At 36.6% G+C, this 19,732-nt stretch overlaps 1 protein-coding gene across 1 annotated transcript; it reads right to left on the reverse strand.

Annotated features, from left to right (window-relative positions):
• Window positions 1-1,102: 1,102 nt before the first annotated feature.
• On the reverse strand, window positions 1,103-18,404 carry LOC121423604 (WD repeat domain phosphoinositide-interacting protein 4-like). Its single transcript, XM_041618988.1, has 9 exons — window positions 18,288-18,404; window positions 12,931-13,005; window positions 11,816-11,884; window positions 9,525-9,648; window positions 8,160-8,254; window positions 6,779-6,981; window positions 3,778-3,863; window positions 2,898-2,999; window positions 1,103-2,204 (listed from the first exon to the last, which is right to left on the reverse strand). Exons 1-9 carry the CDS (start codon window positions 18,331-18,333, stop codon window positions 1,976-1,978), a joined length of 1,029 nt encoding a protein of 342 aa, XP_041474922.1. The 5' UTR covers window positions 18,334-18,404; the 3' UTR covers window positions 1,103-1,975.
• Window positions 18,405-19,732: the final 1,328 nt, after the last annotated feature.

A 19,732-nucleotide genomic window follows, 5' to 3' on the forward strand; every position in this document is an offset into this window, starting at 1 on the left:
TTGATCCGACTTTCATCCGATTTTGTTATAATAAATGTTCCAGAATATCAACTACATGTATTATGACTGTGCTTCATCATTTGTTGTACCGTTAACACTCGACACATCCACGCTACTATTTAAGAGAGTTACATTGGTGGCAGCGGTGGGATATTTACACCTTCCGCTCGGATTTTCTTCAAACTGTTCCTGTGCCTACTACAACCTACAATTTAATATCGATTATTTCGATATTTTCATATAACTTGGACGCTTCGCCGATATTGCTGAATGTGCCTTCGTAATGCAGTAAACGGCAAATGCCGTAAGCTCGCAGCCAAGGTATCCCAAACTCAAGAATTGACAGTATAGAGTTTTCTATGACCAAAAAAGATATTGGGATGACGGAAGAGGGTTGTCCATAAAAAACACCCATCATCTGTATCAACAGATGAAAGATTGGCACGAAAACAAAGCAAATGCTGGTGGAAAGGAGAAAGATGAAGGTAAAACGAGGAACAAGAAGGTTCAGTTCATGGGAAGGAATAAAGGTATTGGTGAATACCTTCGAGTACGCAGCTCCATCAGGACAAGCAACTAGGTTCATAGAAAGAACATGGAGAAAAGAATCCAGGTGGGTGTTTCATGAAGCTGTTCGCAAGTTAAGAACCTAATGATCCTTTCTTATGGCCAAGGGTATATTCACAAGTGATGGTTTTGCGCGTAAGGATCAACAGTTGTTCTTAAAGTGGCTCTTAACTTACAAACAGCTTCATGAAACGGCCCCCAGGAAAACCTGAACAATGTGCAACATAAGCTAAAATCTTGAACGAACAGCTCCTTCAAATTTGATTGACAGTATCAATATTCATCACCCAATTATCAGAGAAATAGATGGATTATATGCCAAAAGAAGAGCAGCCCTGTCATTTCTGCTACATATACGTGTACGTTTGTGAGCTTAATGCAAATTAAATGCATGGGTCAGCCGGTCAGCTAATCTATGTTATTCCTGGAGTGTGAAGGCATTGCGTTGAAGCCTTAACCTTGCTTTTTACCCCTGTATTCTAAGATAATAATATTCTGCTTTTATATAGCTCTTCACACATTTCAATGATGTCTCTATTACAGCACTTTATATATATCATTTTCCCCAGTCATTGGATTCTCACTTGCATTGCACACAATGTAATACTTTCTCTGCTTCCTGAGGAGTGCTTCAACAAGAGTTTCAACACTCTGATGTAAGGTCTAAAAGGAGTTCCTAAGAATGGAAATAAATTCGAGGCTATCTAGTATGATCACTTTGCACAAATCATTCTGGACATACTTTCTTTTAAATCAACAGTTATAAACAGGCATCTGACAGTGTGGATGGTAATCTCCACAAACTCACATTTGGTATCAATTCAAAATCAGAATTTTGAACGGAACATATTGGCCATTGTTTCTCAATATCATTGCTATTGTTCCATTGCAAATTTGAATAATATCTACACGCATCACCACCCAAAACCCCAGACCTTTGAATTTCAAAGTTACATTTCTTAGAATGGTGATTTTCTATTAGATTGACAATGGTACCATCACATGGCCATGTTTACCACGATACTTTGGACTGCACTTACCAAGGCTATATGTTCAGATGAAATTTCTAAAATATTGAGAAAATTTATGTTATGGTTGAAAAATTATAAAGTGAGCATATCATTGGAAACACCTGCATTGATATTTGCATATGATCAGTGAGAGCCTGTCAGCAGAGGCTCAGTAACAGATCTGACAAGCTAGCATCGGCCATGACTGCACTTCAAGAACAGTTCATGTACATAACACTGAATACCTGCAAACATTTCTTAATCACCCAGTGGCATTTCAGGTAGCAGCAGCGATGACTGCACATTTAACATTTCATGTCTTCTCTAACACTCCAAACCTGAATAACGTTCTTGGATCATCCAGAGGCATAGAACCTTAGGAGGGTGCTTGATCCCCATCAGAACTCATCATCATCTCCAAGTTCCAGGTACTCATCGTACGCCTGGCGATTGCAGCCTCCCTCCGGCGTGAAGACGTATTTGTGGAATGTTCCATCAATGCAGACAGCGATGACGGATGATTGGGGACCAAAGGCGCATATGCAGGCACATTCGGCTGGGACGGTGAAGTTTGTGAGCCCCCACTGGGATTCTGCATACGGTCCTAATAGCCCAACTTTGGCAAGCCTGAAAAGGGGGCAAAGAATGTGAAATCAATGCACGGTTTCACGAAGGGAAATCTATATCAAGACCAAATTTCAAATGCAGACAATCGGCTCCAAGTCTGTATCAGCGATCATATGTAGTATTGTATTAACAATCAAATGAAGAATTATTGGGAAAGGTACTATTATAAAAATGTAAATGTGTGGAATGGACTTTCATCTAAACGAACAATTGGTTTAGTATAGTCTATTCAAACCAAATCGAACACAGAGAAGTGGTACAATGCATAGCATCAAATAACTCGCAATGATAGGTTTGGGACCCCAGTGAAACACAGCTTATGGACGAGGCCCGTATTCTGATAGCAGGTCCAACTTAAACTCAGGTTTAAAGTTGTTGTTTAAGTATGGATAGCCAATTGTTACAGAAATCACTATCATATTTCAGCTCATTTGGCTCTCAATCCCAAATCATTCATAATTGTGTAGGAAGTATAAATAGATGATTGTCTTCACTATCAATGAATCAGGAAAGAGCAGAGTAAACATAGGAAACATGCAACCACTAAAAAATCTCGACCCATTTGGCGTCCCATAATTTTAGCACAGAGTTAGACCATGGTCTACAAGGTAAGTTAAACCAGACTTCAGAATACTGGCCAATGGGTATAAATAAAAAACAAATGATGTAATCAGATAAAATGGAAAAACTTACGATGACCGTCTGTTCAATGATGAATCTTTCAAAGCAAAGATGTGAACCGTTCCCTTGTCACTGGATGCACAGAGATAGGCAGAATCATTGCTGAAGTTTATACTGCAGAAGAAGAAATGAAAGATACCCATTGGTTACTTTTAGTGAGCACTGGAACCTATTGCAAATGGGCAATTTTATGTACGTCTGACCACCTACATGTATGTGTGGGACCTACATGAAATTTTCTCTGATTTCTTGTTCTTTTGACAGTCTGTAATGCGGTCAAATGGCCATGAATTGGTCAGTTTATGAAGTGAAGTAAAACTTGAGGAAAATGGAGGTCGGACATACAAAAAGGTTGATTTTATGGAATTGCCCAAATACATGTAGAGTTGCATTTAAACACAAAAAACACAAGTCCCAGGTTCACTTATTCTGATTATTAAAAACATTCAAATAACGCTTTCATTTCTAAAATTTTATTGACATAACTTAACACATATTACACACGTATTGCCTTCCATAGGAATGGCATCATCAACGATATACTTTGTGCATATTTGATTAAAGAGTTAAAAAGTCAGACAGGAAGCCAATAAAATGTCTTCATTTAATGAAAACATGAATATTCAAGCATCATTTTCAATAAACAAAACTTAGTTATTCCTTAGTAATTGTCTTTGATCGCAGATCTCGGACCTGTGGTACAATTTCTTTGTGAGATTCAGCCACCGTTCTCCAAATATTTTAATTTTGTAGCCTTGGTTCAGAATAATTGATATGAAAAGTATTACAACAGACTAAAGAAGACCCTAAGCTTTACAATGATCAAACTTTTGCCAATCGTTTTTATGATGAAGTTAATAAAGTTTTCAGGTAACTTGTTACATTTACTTACCAGTATAATGTAGCGGGGTCTGAACCTCTACGAAGCTCAATGACTAGACGTTTGCTGTGCGTGTCAAACACTCGAATAAGAGTACCCTGTAACAAATATCAGACCAATCATGTTAGTCACTGAAAACATTTCAAAGCATATTTGATGTTTCACATCAAAAGCAATGCCCAATAATGTGTGACTAAAAACAAAACTTGACACCTCCGAAATCCCCAATTTAAGGAAAAATATGTCATGAATACATAATTATTATATATGGCCTAAAATAATATATTCTCCCAAGTAATTTCATACCATACCTATGTCAGAGCTGCCAACCTGAAAAGGAACATTTCAGTATGTTTGAAGCTGAAAATCAGTATTTCGGTGAGGAAATCAGTATTTTAAAAAAATACCATAGGACCACACATACAACTGATACTTTAACAAGTGGAATGCCTCTGGCCGTCTCACCTGCATCACGCGGTTCAATATAGCAGCAGTGCTGACTTTGAATACTACTCTAACTCGCACAAGATGTTCAGTGATACATGGTTACTCTTATGTCCACTTTTTATGAACTAGACCAATAAACTTACAGAGATATGATGGTTATTCAACAAAAAACCCCAACATGGCCAAAGTTCATTGACCTTACATGACCTTTGACCTTGATCATGTGACCTGAAACTCGAACAGGATGTTCAGTGATATTTGATTACTCATATGTCCAAGTTTAATGAACTAGACCAATAAAGTTTCAAAGTTTTGATGGTAATTCAACTGATACACCCAATTCGGCCAAAGTTCATTGACCTTTGACCTTGGTCATGTGACCTGAAATGCGCACAGGATGTTCAGTGATATTTGATTACTCATATGTCCAAGTTTAATGAACTAGACCAATAAACTTTCAAAGTTATGATGGTAATTCAACAGATACCCCCGATTCGGCCAAAGTTCATTGACCCTAAATGACCTTTGACCTTAATCATTAGGCCTGAAACTTGCACAAAATATTCAGTGATGCTTGATTACTATTATGTCCAAGTTTCATGAATCAGATCCATAAACTTTCAAAGTTATGATGGGAATTCAACAGATATCCCCAATTCGGCCAAAGTTCATTGACCCTAAATGACCTTTGACCTTGGTCATGTGACGTGAAACTCATGCAGGATGTTCAGTGATACTTGATTGACCTTATATCCAAGTTTCATGAACTAGATCCATATATTTTCTAAGTTATGATGACATTTCAAAAACTTAACCTCAGGTTAAGATTTCAATGTTGATTCCTCCAACATGGTCTAAGTTCATTGACCCTAAATGACCTTTGACCTTGGTCATGTGACATGAAACTTTAATAGGATGTTCAGTAATACTTGATTAACCTTATGGCCAAGTTTCATGAACTAGGTCCATATACTTTCTTAGTTATGATGTCATTTCAAAAACTTAACCTCAGGTTAAGATTTGATGTTGACGCCGCCGCCGCCGCCGTCGGAAAAGCGGCGCCTATAGTCTCACTCAGCTTCGCAGGTGAGACAAAAATCAGTATTTTACATGAAACTATCAGTATTCTTCTCACTTTTCAGTACTAAATACTGAAAATCAGTACTACTTGGCAGCTCTGCTACGTGGTACCAGGAGGTAAATTTTGCAGTGTTATATATGCAAAATTGCAATTAATGAATCCAGATGTCAATGATGTCATAATCCTCCAGTGGTTGCATCAAAATCCATTTCAAAACACCTTTTAGTAATTTACATTATAATTATTTGATAAACACATTTTAGTATCAATATTCAAGTTAATTTCATTGAAAAGGGATCAGCAAATCACTTATGTAGGATTATGTCATCAAGTTGCAAGTCAAAGCCCTTTTTCATAATCTTCTTGACTTGTCCTCTCTCTCTCCTTATCTCTCAACCATACTACATCATTATCATCTTGGTTGTGCACTATTTGGTTGTTGCTTAACTTACGACTAACTCCAAATCAAGCCTGTGTCCAAAATCAAGTCTTTTGATCAAATAATATATCTGCAAATATCAGTTGCAAATTTACAAGCGATAGACTATTTCAACAGTATATTTCAACTTCTTGTCCACCCCAAACAAAAAGTTCTTTTGAATAAAAAGAGAAAAATCTAACAAGCACAACACTGAAAATTTCATCAAAGTCAGATGTAAAAAAAAGAGTGTAAGGACATTTTAGAATTTTGCTTAATTTCACTTAACAGTTATGTGCACATCCTGGTCTGTATGCAAATGAGGGGACTGATGACATCATCCACTCAATATTTCTTTTGGTTTTTACTACATGAAATTCTCGTTTTGTGAGTGAGCGACATCATCGACACTCATTTGCATGTCACCGACTCGTTCATATCGCTATTTTGTAAAGAAAATAAGTGTCACTTTGAAATGTCATAATTTTCTTATTTTACATCTAATTTGGAGGAATTTTTCAGTGTCATACTTGTTGGATTTTTCTATATTGATTCAAATCAACATTTTTGTGGGGTGAATTTTGACCTTCAAAAAAGCAGATGAGAATTAAACTGAGTGCAAGTTTACAATTAATTTCAAGACCTATGATTGATTTTGAAAACAAAAACAACTTGCAATTGATTTCTAGTTTCTTTCAATACTCCATTAGCCTTGATTTGCAATTCATCATTAAGGCCCAGTCCCACTGCACTTATGGATGCGGAGAGGATGTAAACTAGAGAAGAATCTTGCCATCCATTGGAAAACGTCATATATCCATTGTGTACTCTTTGCATATATGTTTCATACGCTATATCCATCAAGCATCTGTCCACTGTGATTTCACTGTTCGCCCATTTTGTCCATTTTCCGGAGCGGATGAAAAAGGATGGAAATTTTGCTTTTCACTGTATCCGTTATGAATACGTTTTGTGTCCATTGGCAAGTGGGACCAGGCCTCAAGTATTTTGCAATGCCCTATTATCCATAAATGCTTATTTTTACTTGCTGTCGAGCAATGCCATACCTTTGTAGATGCAGTAGCGACAAGACCGCCCTCTTGGTTGATTGCTATACAGTGAATATCACCCTGGTGTGCGTTGATGGTGACTGGAGCAGACGACTTTCCTGGCTGTGCCAGAGAGAGGTCAACTAGCTGGATGCTGCCTGACTTGTGGCCCGGGAAGACGATTAAGGGGTGATCTGATGTGGGACATGCTTCTAATATACCTGTGTGTAATAATAATTGTACATTTATATTGCACAATTTCTGCATGTATATACTCAAGTGCGCATTACAATAACATTATCATTATTATAATCCCGTTTATAGCCATGCTGCCTACAGGCGCTCTGGCATTTGCAAAATTCTTTCTGCCATGTACCCATTCACCTCATCTTGGTCGAGTGCAGCACAATGTGGGTAAAAATTTCTTGCAGAAGGAAAACATGCCATGGCTGGGAATCGACCCCAATTCCCTCAGATAAAAGACGAGAGTCATTACCACTAGACCAGGATGCCCCCACCAAAAACAGAATTCACAACCCTGATCAGACACTTTTTTTTATCCACTGTCAGGAAATAGAACCATAAGTTGCATTAAGTGCAATTGGGCAAGTCTACTTAAAGGTCGGACCATACTCTTTTTCAGCAACCTCCCCTTTGATGTGGAAGAGAGCTCATCACTCAGTAGTTTAAAATCCAATATGATGAGTTTGGGGTCATACATGTAAATGGGAATAAAAAGATTTACTAAAATAAAAAGATTTATGTTTACAATTGATTATTATTAATTCAATGGTTTGCCATATACGCTTACTCAAAGTTTACCTCTAATTTATTACTGCATCTTCTATGTTACTGGGAACTTGGGTGTAAAATATGGATGTACACTAATATCCGCAATCGATTGTAACTTTCTGCGCATGGTTTACAATACACAATGACTTTTCATTATACAAGACAGTACATTTTCACTGGAGGAAAAAGAATGCAATGTTCATCTTACACAGAGTTGCGATTGATCAAATCAATCACAACTATGGAAAGCCAGGAATATCAGCATCTGAAATACAGATTTGTTCAAAATATTTTCTATGATGTATTCATACATCTATGGTCTTCTTGAAAATTAATTGTTTCTTTTCGTTTACAAAGGACATTTTCCTGTAGAGAAAATATTATGACAAAACTGGATTTCCATAGAATTGCGATTAATCGCATCAATCTAACTCTTTGCAAGACGGGGGCCCAGAGCAGTGTAATATGGAGCTTAGCATATTGATCCTGGCTCATATTACAATTAATCATACACAATAACCAATGTAATAAATTGTAGAAATCATCCAACAATCAATTGCATTTATTGTCCAAATATTCTGCTACTAATAATAGATGTGTAACTCACCATTGGGATTTGGTCGAGTATCAATGGCCATCAACTTCTGAGGATTATCAGGAAAGCTGTACACAAAGACTTTGGTCCGCAGTGCTACTATTAATCTACAGGAAAAAAGGGTAATAAGAAAACCACCAAAGGTCATTATCAAGCAACTTGAACTGAGAGAGAGAAAGAAAGAGCAGGAAAGAGAAAGTGAATGAATAATAAACTAATAAATCATATATTCTTCCATCTTTTTTTTTTGGGGGGGGGGCATGTCACATATTTAGAACATGCTTCAGACCTTCATAAATTCAAAAAACAACCCATTGACTTTCTACTTTGTGGGGACATTCTTTCATAGGTTCATTTGTAGTAACTCTCCGAATCACATATTTACTACAAATTTAACCCCTGTGAAAACCGAGCCAGTACATTATACCATTCCAGGTTGTTAACACCTTGAAACCTCAAAATTAAAGAAACCTAGATAAAAAAAATGTGTTTTAAAATTATACTTAAAGTAGCAACCAGTTATTACCTGAAAATGTGTTTAGGAGGAGGTTTTATTACCTCACCAACAATACACATGTATAACTAGCCAGGAGGCTTTTAGAGAGTAAAAATCATTTACTAACTTATGCTTACTCTCCATGAAGCCAGGGATTCTATTGCATTCATTACTGACGTGCGTGTCAGTAACGTTGGGGAAGAACAAGAGGAAACAAGATGGCGGCATAAACATCGGGCGAGTCTCTCCTGTCTTTTCACAATATTTTTCCAATTTTTTCAATGAATTCTTGTTTAAAATTGAAAGTTTGAGGTTTTTTGGCGGTATGTGAATAGTAATGCAATAGAATCCCTGGCTTCATGGAGCGTAAGGGTAAGAGTTCCATATGCACCCCCCACTAAAATTGAAATTAAAAACATGGAGAAGGTTCAAAATATATCTAGCCGTAATATAGAACATATATGATGGGGAAGTTGAAATACATACCAAAATATAGCTTTATTCCGTCAAATTTCGAGCAGGATCTAATGCGTGTAATTGTCCATAGACATCGGTTTATTTAGTCAGTAAAGGGTCTGTGAGTCAAGACTAGTCAAACTTTTGGCTGATAATCGTTAAAATACCCCTTAAGGTATCAGCGCTTCTCGCTAGCATAGCAGGAAAGGTCTTGACTGCAGATAAAATGAGATAAGTTCGAATCCCAACCAAGGTAAGCAACAGTAAAAAAAAAGTGATAAAAAAATGTGAAGTGAACCAACCGGAAGTCTCAATAGTCTTTTGTTATTTTTAGTGGGGGTGCATATGGAACTCTTTCCTGAGTAAGCATACATTAGTAAATGATTTTTACTCTCTAGAAGCCTCCTGGCTACGTATAACCTTACCTCTCTCTTGTTAGTCTAACAGCAAGTACTAGGCCAGGGAAGGTGAATTCTAAGATAAACTTCTTCTTCAAGTTGTCCCATATCAGAACTGTATTCTCTGCAAACTTGGGGGTCCCACCTCCAGCTGAATGTGAAGAAAATGAAATTCAAAGGAACCGATAACATTCCACATTTGATCAAATGTCCTGTCTTTGTGTTTCCGTTAATGCCCACAATCACTATATTGATTATTATGGCATATAAACGTCAAGATTGACTTGACCTGAATTTTGCCAGGACCGTCAGGTGCAATACACTGGTTGAACATCCTACTCTTTGATGAATAGTGTATTGGTTTAAACGTGCATAGGTTGTGACTCTCCTATACATGGGGCCCACATTGTGTCCTTCCGATGGACGGAGTGTTTTCCACCTGCATTCACACCTGCACTGAATACAGTGGTGAGGCACGCTTACACACAACGCTACAGCATCAGATTTTCCGCTTTAGCATGAGCGGGACTCAAACCCCTCACGTTGAGATCTACAATCTTGTCCGAAAAATGCGCTCTAACCGACTGAGCTATGCTGCCTCCCTATCTTATAGCAACAGAATTTTGTCCATTTTGCCACTAGGAAGGTGCATGAAACATTGTCTGCAATTGATGGATGAACTTTGATGAGAGGAATTGAAATTCATAGTTTCTGATGCAAGAAACAGGTCTATGAGCAACCAAATTATGCAAACACGATTAATTACTGGCATAGCCAACAAGAAAATCAACATTCTTGATCTTATTACAACTACCATCATCTTGAATGAAACAAATGTTTTAACAATAATGCAGTTCTAAAAAGATAATTACAACTAAATTAATTTCACACTAATTTCAATCTAATTCTTGGTGACAACATGGTTAAACACAAATGTGATTCTTACCTGGAGGTGAGCAAATGAAAGTAAGAAACACAACCACGCTTGAGAAATAGATTCAGCAAAGTGAGGATTATAAGATCTAAAGCATGTGTCTGCTCTCTCTTTGCTATTGTCTTCACACACACCCAAGCACGCTATCATTCATCTATCTCGATCACTCAACCATCCAATCACATCAGCCTACTACCAATAATCCTCTCATTGTCCTTGATCTACAACTCTAAGGGAACCCATACAATGTTGACCAAGGCCTTTATAAGCTCTCACCTCAGGCACTCTATACATTCGACAGGCCATCCCAAGTTATTCGATTCAACCCAATAAGAAGCTAATTAACCCAGTTAGATACTTTAAGAAAACCCATTCCCTATACTACAGCATCAATGTCCACGTTACATCAGTATAAAACTTAAAATCCATGGTATGCTAGTGGATAATCCAAGAATTTTATACTTTCAAACTTTTCTATTAAGGCCATGTAAGGAAAACAGACCTGATTCAAACATGTTGCTGGACACCAAGTAACCCATGAATGAAACTAATTTACAGTGTTAAATACTTTAAGAAAACCCAATTCCCTATACTACAGCAACAGTGTCCATTTTACATCAGCATAAAACTTAAAATCCATGGTATGCTAGTGGATAATCCAAGAATTATATAGATTCAAACCTTTCTATTAAGGCAACTTAACCACTGTAGATAGGCGACCTTTACAGACAGGTTTCTTCAATACACATTCCTCTCAAATGGGAGGCACATATGGAGGCTAATAAAGACAGGTTCTTACTACAGACAGGTTGCCACTGAAAATGGTTTAATTGTAGTTTTATTCAAGCTTATTTGTCTTTTTCTCGGACATAGAAATCTTGAATCAGCTCCAAGGTAAGTTGGAAGGCAGGTCAACGAACTTCCAATCAAGCCATGCCTCCATTCCAACGCTGACTCATTTTTTCTTTCCAAGACAAGGAAAAAAAATGCAATGCAAAGGAGTGTTTGCAAATTTAATAACTTAATTTTGGAAACCAACCTACAGAGATGATATCCTGAGATTTCTGCCGATTCCATTCTGAAGAAGTGGTACTTTTACACCCAAAACACAAATGGATCCTGACTTTTTATAAAAACATTGAATTTGTAAATTTTACCATTATGACTTCAGCTTTTACACTATCCAGTTTCATGATGAATTTTATTTCATCTCACGTTAAATCCAAACCTTAAAGTGATTAATCTTCAAATTTACCAAAACTTAACCCCTTGCTTACTGAAATTTGGCAATTTGTAATAGATTTTGTTCAGTGACCTCCCAGTTCCGATAGGCAATGGGTTAATACAGGCTTTAGTTTTCATATATATAAAGTCACCTACTTACCCACAACAGCAATAAGGTTTGTTCTGTGAAGCATCTGAACTTGAGAAACACTGCCAACATCCTCCTTGTCTGAAAAACATCAAAGATGAATTTGATCATTCCACATTTCATAATAACCGTCATTAATGTCAGGGATGTCAGTGATCACCAAACAAAAGTTCAAAAAAGCAAGTGTTGAAAACAAGATGAATAGTGATGAAAAAGCTGAAATAGAGGAGTTCACATGTAATGTAAAGAGGAAAACTAAGATAGATAAAAACAAAAAAGGTTGAATTCTCAGACCCCTATGTTGTAACATTCTAGGAGACTTGGGGCCTTTTCACACATGAATCTTGAATCATCATCGGACCGTTCACACGCTCACTCGAAAACTATTCCCGAGCGAAGGCGGTATGTGTCCTTGATGACTTGTCAATCAAAGCACTGAATCTCAATGACAATTAATACCGGTATCTACGAAAGTGCTTAAAAGTTCACGCAAGCTCTGCGCCCAAAAGACGTTTTGGAGGTCAAGCCTTTCACACAAAAATTTGTACCTTAATTTGAGTGAAAACTTAAAGAGGAATTCATCTCCGGAGTAGAATTTGAATTCATGATTGTGATAAGCGTTCATGATTCTAGATTGGTTTCACACATGCTAAATATACACTATTAGCCTTACATTTCACTGGAATCATCATTCAAATTACGATTTTTTACCGAGTGAAAGGGCGGTTCTTTTCATCTCCTGGGAGTCATTTCATGAAGCTGGTCATAAGTTTTGCAAAATTCAACAAGACCCTTTCTTGTGCTGAATTATTTTTTTCTTTCAACATTACAGAGCACCTTTCCCATGACCCTAAACTTTGTAAACTACTTAATACTTTATTCATATATGAGATTTATAATCTCTGAAATTTAGATTTCCACTCTAGCTCAAGGCAACCAAAATGAATGAGAAAATTATTCAGCACTCGTGTCCTGGGTTTTTTTTTTCTTTTCTTCTTAATAATGTGACAATGACATTAATTCCATCAAAAAATGTGTATCTCTGATATTAACAACATTTATTTGTCAATAAAATAAATATACCCTTATCCCAGCCATGTGCCGACAATGTTAAAAAGAATCCTCACCTAATCTCAGCTTGAGAGCAAGAGGGTCTGCATTATAGATCCTGAGACCAGTCTCCGTTCCACAGCTGAAGCAACCTGAAGGCAACAAATAAAAAATAAGGAATTACTGTAAAAATGGAGAGTCACAAAGGAAAATGGGTGGAGTCAAGGGCGGAAAAAAAAAGTTTTCACCCTAAACATTTAGGTCATTTCGACCAAAATAAATGACAAGCAAAAAAAAAAAATAAAAAAAAGGTTATCACCCCAAGAGTATGATCATCTCGCCAAAAATACATGTTTTATTTCGATTTTGAATGATGTATTTCTTTCCATCATTAAAGAGCAAAAAAAGTAAGGGGGACATTTGATATTATGTCCCCCCCTACTAATTTGTGTAGGGGGGTCGCGTCACCCCTGAAATTTCCGCCCATGGGTGGAGTATATGACATTGACCAAGGAGTTCGAGTATCACAATAAATACAATCTAAGCATTAGGCATGTGAAGATCAAGGTCACTGCAGACCATACCTAAAGGCATGGTCTCACTGGCCAATGGACATAAAACAAGCAAAATTTCGGGGAGGCTTCATCCGCTCCAGACAATGGACAAAATGGGTAACAACGAATTCACAGTGGACGGATGCTCGATGGACAGAGCGTAAGAAATACTGCAAGTAGTATACAACAAAGATACAGAAAGGTTTCCAGAGGATGGCAAGATTCTTTCCCATTTAACATTCTCTGTGTATCGGTAAGTGCATTGGGACCAAGCCTTTAAATGCTGACATCTGGGACCCCTTTCATAAAGAGGGCGATTCCACACTAGAACTTCAAAAATATCATAAATTTCAAGATGCTTTCAATAAGTCATAAGTAGTGTAATATTTTACTATGATACCTAAATTTTATGAAAATTATGAGTTTTAACCAAAAGTGAAGACAGATATAGTTTTTTTGGGGAGAACAATGGAATTTTAAATTTTCAATAATTTTGCTCATTGAATAGTCAAGTACAAATTCCGCCTGAAACAATTATTTGCAAAGCATGAGAAGATTGAAAATATGTAGGTCAATAGAATAATATATCAATGATGGTTCCAAATAATATCTACAACATTTTCATGATCCATAATAGGGGCAGCCCTGATTTTTCCGAACCTATTTTTGGCAATGTCCCGTACGACACATGACAATGCAAAAGTTTTTCCTACAATTTCATTTTTGATGATGCAATTTCATAAAATCAGTTTCTCTTTGTTTAACCCATGGGTGATCGATTTATCCCATAAGGATCTAATTACTGCCCTTCATTTTTAAATTATTGTCCTATTAAAAGTTGTCCCGTACGACACACGCTGTGTCGTACGGGACATGTCCCGTACGACACACAATATAATAATGCATTTAATTGCAGGATTTGGATTCAGAAACCATAAATAGTAGGCATATTTAAATTCATTTAATTGATTTAACATAAAGTGAACTGAAAAAGGACTTTGTTTATCTCCATAGAACATGAAATAGGTGATTCTAAACATTTTAATTGATTTCATGTAGGCTTATTCTTTTGTGAATCCCTTCAGCTAAACTGGTGATTTTCACTGATCAGAGCAGGTTAATTTCTTTTCATTGAGCATGAAAAGAAAACTTTTATAATCATTTCAACCTAGCCTGGAAGATGACTTCCTCTTGCATGCTAATGTGGAATTATTATAAGATGTAAAAAAATACATATCAATCATCATGATCATCTATTTGGACTTCCCTTGATGATCACTATTTTTTAAATACAGTATTGAAACTCCTTACTTTTTTCAAGTTGTAAAAAAAAATCTGGAAAATAAGACAAACCATATGGTTTCATGAAATGCAGATGGGTTTGAAAAAGTAGAACCGCATTTCTTTAGAAAAAAAAATTGTGCCTAAAAAGCAAAATAGTGACAGTTGTGACATATATCATGTAGATATACATTTTATTAAAAAAATGATAACATTTTAGCCCCATAATTTACACAAAGTTTCATTCATTCATTGTTTAGTGTTTGGAAATCATCAATTAATTCCCTAAAATATAACTTCACACAAAACCTGAAGTTTTTCAGCTCGTAAAATGCTGTGAACACTTGTACAATTCCCATCATGAAAAAATTATAACATATTGTTCCCAATTGTACATATATTGAGGTTACTTAATTGTATTGTCCTGAATGACTACTTATTAAAAGATTTTTCATAAATAAGCAAGAATTTAGGGGCAATGCTCCTTCTGATTGATAAAAAGTTCATGTTTATTTATTCAGGCTGCCCAGTACAACACGCAAGTGCCTGTACAACACACAAGTGTCCCGTACGACACACAAGTGTCCTGTACGACACACAATTGTCCCGTACGACACATTATTTTGTTTATGATATATTGACAGAAATATTCACCTAATAGCGGTTTCTAACCTAATGAATGTCTTAGTTTGATAGGATTATCATTACCATCAGCCAAATAATGTGATTGAAGAAGTCAAAGTGACATAAAGTAAGAAAGTTTGGCTTCAATTTAGAGATGTCCCGTACGCCACAATGTTCTCGAAAATTATAATTTGCTTTATTTATTCATGAATGTTTATTTTGCTTTCTTTTATAAATGTGTTTGTTCTTGGGTAATTGAGTGTCAATTTGAGTTCAGTTTCTATGAAATTTATCTGCCCAACTCACAGACTTTTGAGTACAAACTTGAGGTTTCTAAAAAGCCACTTTTTCTGCGTCCGTACGACACATTACTATTTTTAATCTGTATTATACAGGATGTGAATTCAAGTCATGTTAAGTCTTGGTTTTTCTTACACTCTGGTAGTAGTTGATGACCACCTATAGTTACTGGAATATTTTTTTGTTTTTTCTTGTCAAAAACTGTCAAATGTTCTCTAAATGTCCCGTACGACATGTATGGAATCACCCAAGAGCTACAACTATGGTAACTTTGCCATTATGACATCTGCCATGGTAATACTGAAACGGCTTTCGAGATGCTAATCAAAATCAAGGTTTCCAGGAAATATCAAACTTACAATACATGTAGTTGTGGCTTTGAACAGTTAGAATTTTACAATGAGCAATGTCTAAAACCCGGATTCCAAGCATTTAAAGGCAGGTTAATAGATACCGTGTTTACACATTGACTCGGCTCGCGTGTTGAATCCGCGAGCCGGGTTGAACACTGCGAAGAAGGGATCAGAGATCGCGTTTATACGTACATATAAAAAGGCAAGTTCAACACGGCTCGCGGATCTCGAACGGAAGAATTATGACGTCGCAAATTAAACGTGGGAAATTCACCGCCGGAATCGAATCTTGTCCGTGCGAAAAACAACAATGCCAAAAGTGAAAGCGTGCGCAGTGACCTAGGTCAAGAGAGTTTGACACAGCTTTCTGTTTACACAAAAAAAAATTGCCGAGTCTGACTCGGCTCGCGGGTTGAAACCTACGATTTTGGCGGATCGAAAAAGCCGTGTTCGACACGGCTCGCGGATCACACTGATCGCGTTTACACAGCATAAAATTGCCGTGTTGAGCACGGCTCGCGTGTCGAACCCCCGAGCCGTGTCACTGTGTAAACACGGTAAGAATATTAAAGTCATCTCGATGCATCCATTGATGAAGCCTGCACTTTGGAATGATTACAAAGTCAGCCTATTGTCATTACACTCACTGTGTTACTTTATAAAAAGGTGCAAAACTCATCGAATTCTAAAGGAATGTTCAATTAAACTCTAATTTTGTATTATCGGGCCCCTGGGGAACTGTAGGGGTACTGGGATCTGTGTTCAAATGAAATTTACACCAAGTATCCCATCTTGTTGAGCATCAAATATGTCAGATGTGAAATCAACACAGTTTGTCATGATAAAAGAAGTTCACTGTGTAAAGTCCTGCACCCCTCTCTTTTCTTCCCAATGCTTTGGTGCACACCCATTATATGACCATGTAATAAGCATGTACTGCATACAAATTACAATGTATCCATAGTCTCTGGACAAAGGTCTTGTTCTTTTGTTTGGAAATGGGACAATAGGATGAGTAATTATTTGGAGGGGGAGATAGTTCATTGTTCTGTGACTGTTTAAGGCTTCCTTAATCTAGTAACAATTAGGGTTTTGTTAGTTGAGATTAAATCAGTAAAAAGGATCCTTAGAATTAGGGATCTGGGGGTGTTTCATAAACATTTTGTTGGCATGTTGTTAGATCAGACATCTTTTGTAGATTTTGATTGGCTGATTTAAAGGAAACCAAAACCAAAGAAGAGAATCAATCTTATTGGAAAGAGTAAAATGAGAGGAACAATTTTAAAAAATTTTCATCAAAATCGGTTATGAAATAAGCAAGTTATGAACGATTAAAAAGTCTTGTTTTACTTTCTATGGGCATCCTCAAATTGGCAGACGTGCTTCAAAATGGCTGATTTTGTGGACAACTCTCCACTTGTTTTGTACACATATTTTCAGATTTTCCCCTTTATTTTACATATTTCACATTTTCTCCACCTGACATTGTCATATATGGTGTGGATTATATTTTCCCATGACATATGTTGTGCTCAGAAGGAGGCAAGATGCAATTTGAAAGCTAATGAGGAAAATCTGAAAATTTGTGTACAAAACAAATGGAGAGTTGTCCACAAAATCAGCCATTTTGAAGCACGTTTGCCAATTTGAGGATGCCCATAGAAAGTAAAACAAGAGTTTTCAAACTCCCATAACTTGCTTATTTCATAACCGATTTTGATGAATCGCATTTTTAGATTGTTCCTCTCATTTTACTCTTTCCAATAAGATTACTTCTCTTCTTGGGTTTTGGTTTCCTTTCAGCACTATGAAATGCTCCACCGGACATCAAAAGGATTGTTCTTTAATTGGGGTATACATGTATATACAAAAATTAACAGGTCTACAATATAAACTGATTTAGGAAATCAATACACAACACTGATTCAAAAAGTATGAATGGAAATCCAACCCAAATGCAAAATTGTTTAAAAAAAGAGAAGAAAAAAGTGAATTGATACATTTCGCAAATGAAAGGAACTTTATATTTTTAGAACCCCTAACAATGTACAATCACACGTTTATTTAAAAAAAAAAAAATTATCATGTAGAGTCGGCATAGCCCATTATTTGACTAATCAGGGCCAGGGGTTTTCTTTTTTTCAGAAAGAGTAAAATCAAAATAAATATGCAACTTATTTTTCAAAGAATGACTAATAAATATTAGGGACTTGCACTTGATTTTTGGGGGTGCGCTTAAACAGAACTCTTTGTTCAGCCAGGCATAGAAGTCCAAGGTTTACGATTGAGGAAGCCAAAAATAATTAGAATCTCGTTCCTCACCTTGGTCTTGGTTGAATCGTAGTGAGAGTATGCCTCTAGTTGCCATGACGATCGACTGGGTCTATTGGGTAGGTCGATGGTATTAGGTTTTTCTTCTATGTTTTTTCCTATTTGATGCACATAGGGCTCCCTCTATCTTAGTCTATAGGGTCTATATATGATAAAAGGAAAGAAAAGAATTAAGTTAATTTTTATAAAGATCCATATTCTTCTATGTATTACTTCATCATCATCTGTACGGTAGCTAGGGTAGGTAGTCCTGTAGATCTCCCAGTTGTAAACACTTGTAGACTATGGTACGACATTACATTTATATGATTATGAAGTTTTGAATGCAGATGCAGATTTCATCTTGGAACACTAATTAAAGTGTTTGTGTGGAGAGTTGCATCAGCTGTGAGTTTTATTTTCAAAGATTATAAAAATGAAACACATAACAGGTTTTTAGCAGTGTAGACTCGGATTCAGGATGCAATCCCACTAGACCAAAAGCTTCAGTCTTCAGTTTTAAATTTTGAAAGCGAGTGAACAAACGAGGCCCTTTTCCCCATTTTTTTAATAGATCTACTAGTAGTAGGGCGCACTAGCTGCTTCGATGTCAGGACTTAGTTACAAGTCTGCAGTCCGTTAAAACTAAATTTAAAAAAAATCCATATAATATATAAATATACCAGGCTTTGATAGCTGGAATTATTCATCCAAGGTTGGACTGGCATTACTATTTTTTGTGATTATGCCAGTACAACCGAGGATGAATAATTCCCTCTATACTTTGGAAACAAAGGCCTGGTATATTTGTTCATATCCTACTTTAATAAGTTATAGAAAGTTATCTTGATAATCTAGTTCTTGTACTCTTACTTCATCATTGCAAAATAGTGAGAATATGTTTGATCATATGATGCTATTTAAACCAATCAGCATACATGATTTAATTCATGTAGGATATAATATTCAAATATACAATGACACTCGAGGATGTGGCTAAAACTATTCGCATCGAAGGAAAATCACGTCATACTACAGTATTCTCCAGAGGGCCATCAGCCCGAGGGAGAATAGTACTATGTGATGTTCCTGAGTGCAAATAGTTTTAGCCTGTTTGAAGAATGGATCATTGTATATTTGTTTTATATCCCTTCCACTCATACCATTTTACAGAGAAAATTTTTTGTAATGTTGATATAGAACAATCGTTGAGAAGTTTAGAAAATAATAAGTCTTGCCGTAAAGATCATCTGTTTAGCGGCCTGGTTAGTGCAGCTTGCCGAAAGTTTCCTATGGCATGCAGTGGAGAGTACCGTTTGGCTGAGAAGCACTCTGCTCGCATCGCGCTGCACAGCTCGGGAATCGCGAGGTGGGGAGGGGGAGGTAAAAAACGTGTAGTTCACTTTTTCCCTAGGGAAAAAATGGACTATGCGTGACGTTGGAAAGGAAAATGAACT

This window comes from Lytechinus variegatus, chromosome 11, assembly GCF_018143015.1.
Source record: "Lytechinus variegatus isolate NC3 chromosome 11, Lvar_3.0, whole genome shotgun sequence".
Classification (NCBI taxonomy): Eukaryota; Metazoa; Echinodermata; class Echinoidea; order Temnopleuroida; family Toxopneustidae; genus Lytechinus; species Lytechinus variegatus.